At 67.3% G+C, this 1068-nt stretch overlaps 1 protein-coding gene across 1 annotated transcript in view; it reads left to right on the top strand.

The window, feature by feature from the left end:
- The first annotated feature begins 853 nt into the window (after nt 1-853).
- Nucleotides 854-1068, top strand: part of LOC106146765 — a 1641-nt gene continuing 1426 nt past the window's right edge. The window contains exon 1 of the mRNA XM_013505054.1: nt 854-861. Within this exon, the coding sequence (XP_013360508.1) occupies nt 854-861 (8 nt within the window). The remainder of the gene's footprint in view (nt 862-1068) is intronic.

Consider the following 1068-nt stretch of genomic DNA (forward strand, 5'->3'; position numbering starts at 1 on the left):
ATGGAGGGGCTGCGCTGGGGGCTGGCGCGCTGGAAGCGCTTCCACATCAAGGTGCACCTGGCGGACGAGGCGCTGCTGCTACCGCTGACCGTGCGGCCCGGGGACACCCTGAGCGACGTGCGCGCGCAGCTCGTGGGCCGCGGCGTGGGCTCGTGGCGCCGCACCTTCTACTACAACGCGCGCGCGCTGCGCGACTCCCAGACGGTGCGCGAGGCGCGGCTGCAGGACGGCGCGGTGCTCCTGCTGCTGCGCGACCCCAGGTGCGTTGGGCGCGGCTCCCCGCGGGGCGCTGGGCCTGCCTTGTCCTGTCCCGTCTGCCTTTGCCTCTGCCGCTTCCTCCTCTGCCTTCCCTCTCTCTTTTTGTGTGCTTGGTTTTTTGAGACGGAGTCGCCCTGTGTAGCCCAGGCTGGCCTCCAACTCGCAGCGGTCCTCCTGCCTCAGCCTCCCCGGGGCTGGGATGGCAGGAACGCACCAGTGCGCCAAGCTCTGTGTCTCTGTTTCTCCCCCTGCGTCTGTCTCTCAGTCTGCCCTGCCCGCCTGTGTCCCCCCAACACACAGTCCCATCCTGTCCCATTAGGGGCCTCTAGAGAGGGCGGGGCCAGCAGATTGGACCCCAGGAAGGGCTCAGGAGACCCCAGCTGAATACAGCTTCCACCACAGCCTTTCCCTGCTTCCCCCGCCCCCCAGCCGCCACCAGGGCCCAGGTGTGGCTCTTGCCTCAGGTGAATCCTGGCTGGGCTCAGACACCAGCTCACCGCGGAGGCCTTGAATGCCGAGGCCAGGGCCGTGCCCGTCTGAGACCTGTGTTTTTCTGCCCTCTTCACAGGTAGTTTTGGCTGCAGGCGAGGGGGCCATGACCTGGCAACATCAGGGGCTGGCTATAGGAGGAGGCCTGTCGGGAACACCTTCGAGAGGCACTCCCCACCTCCTGAGAGCCGGGAACCCACTCCAGGTAGGCCAGGTCAGACTGGAGACTCAGGGAACTCAGTGGTGAGGGGAAACCGAGGCCACGAGAGGGGAGGGCTGGCCTGTGTGTGTGTCGCTGACTCCCTACCCGGCCGCCCCTGG

This window comes from Chinchilla lanigera, unplaced genomic scaffold (genome assembly GCF_000276665.1).
Source record: "Chinchilla lanigera isolate Chin_1 unplaced genomic scaffold, ChiLan1.0 scaffold00094, whole genome shotgun sequence".
In the NCBI taxonomy this organism is placed as follows: domain Eukaryota; kingdom Metazoa; phylum Chordata; class Mammalia; order Rodentia; family Chinchillidae; genus Chinchilla; species Chinchilla lanigera.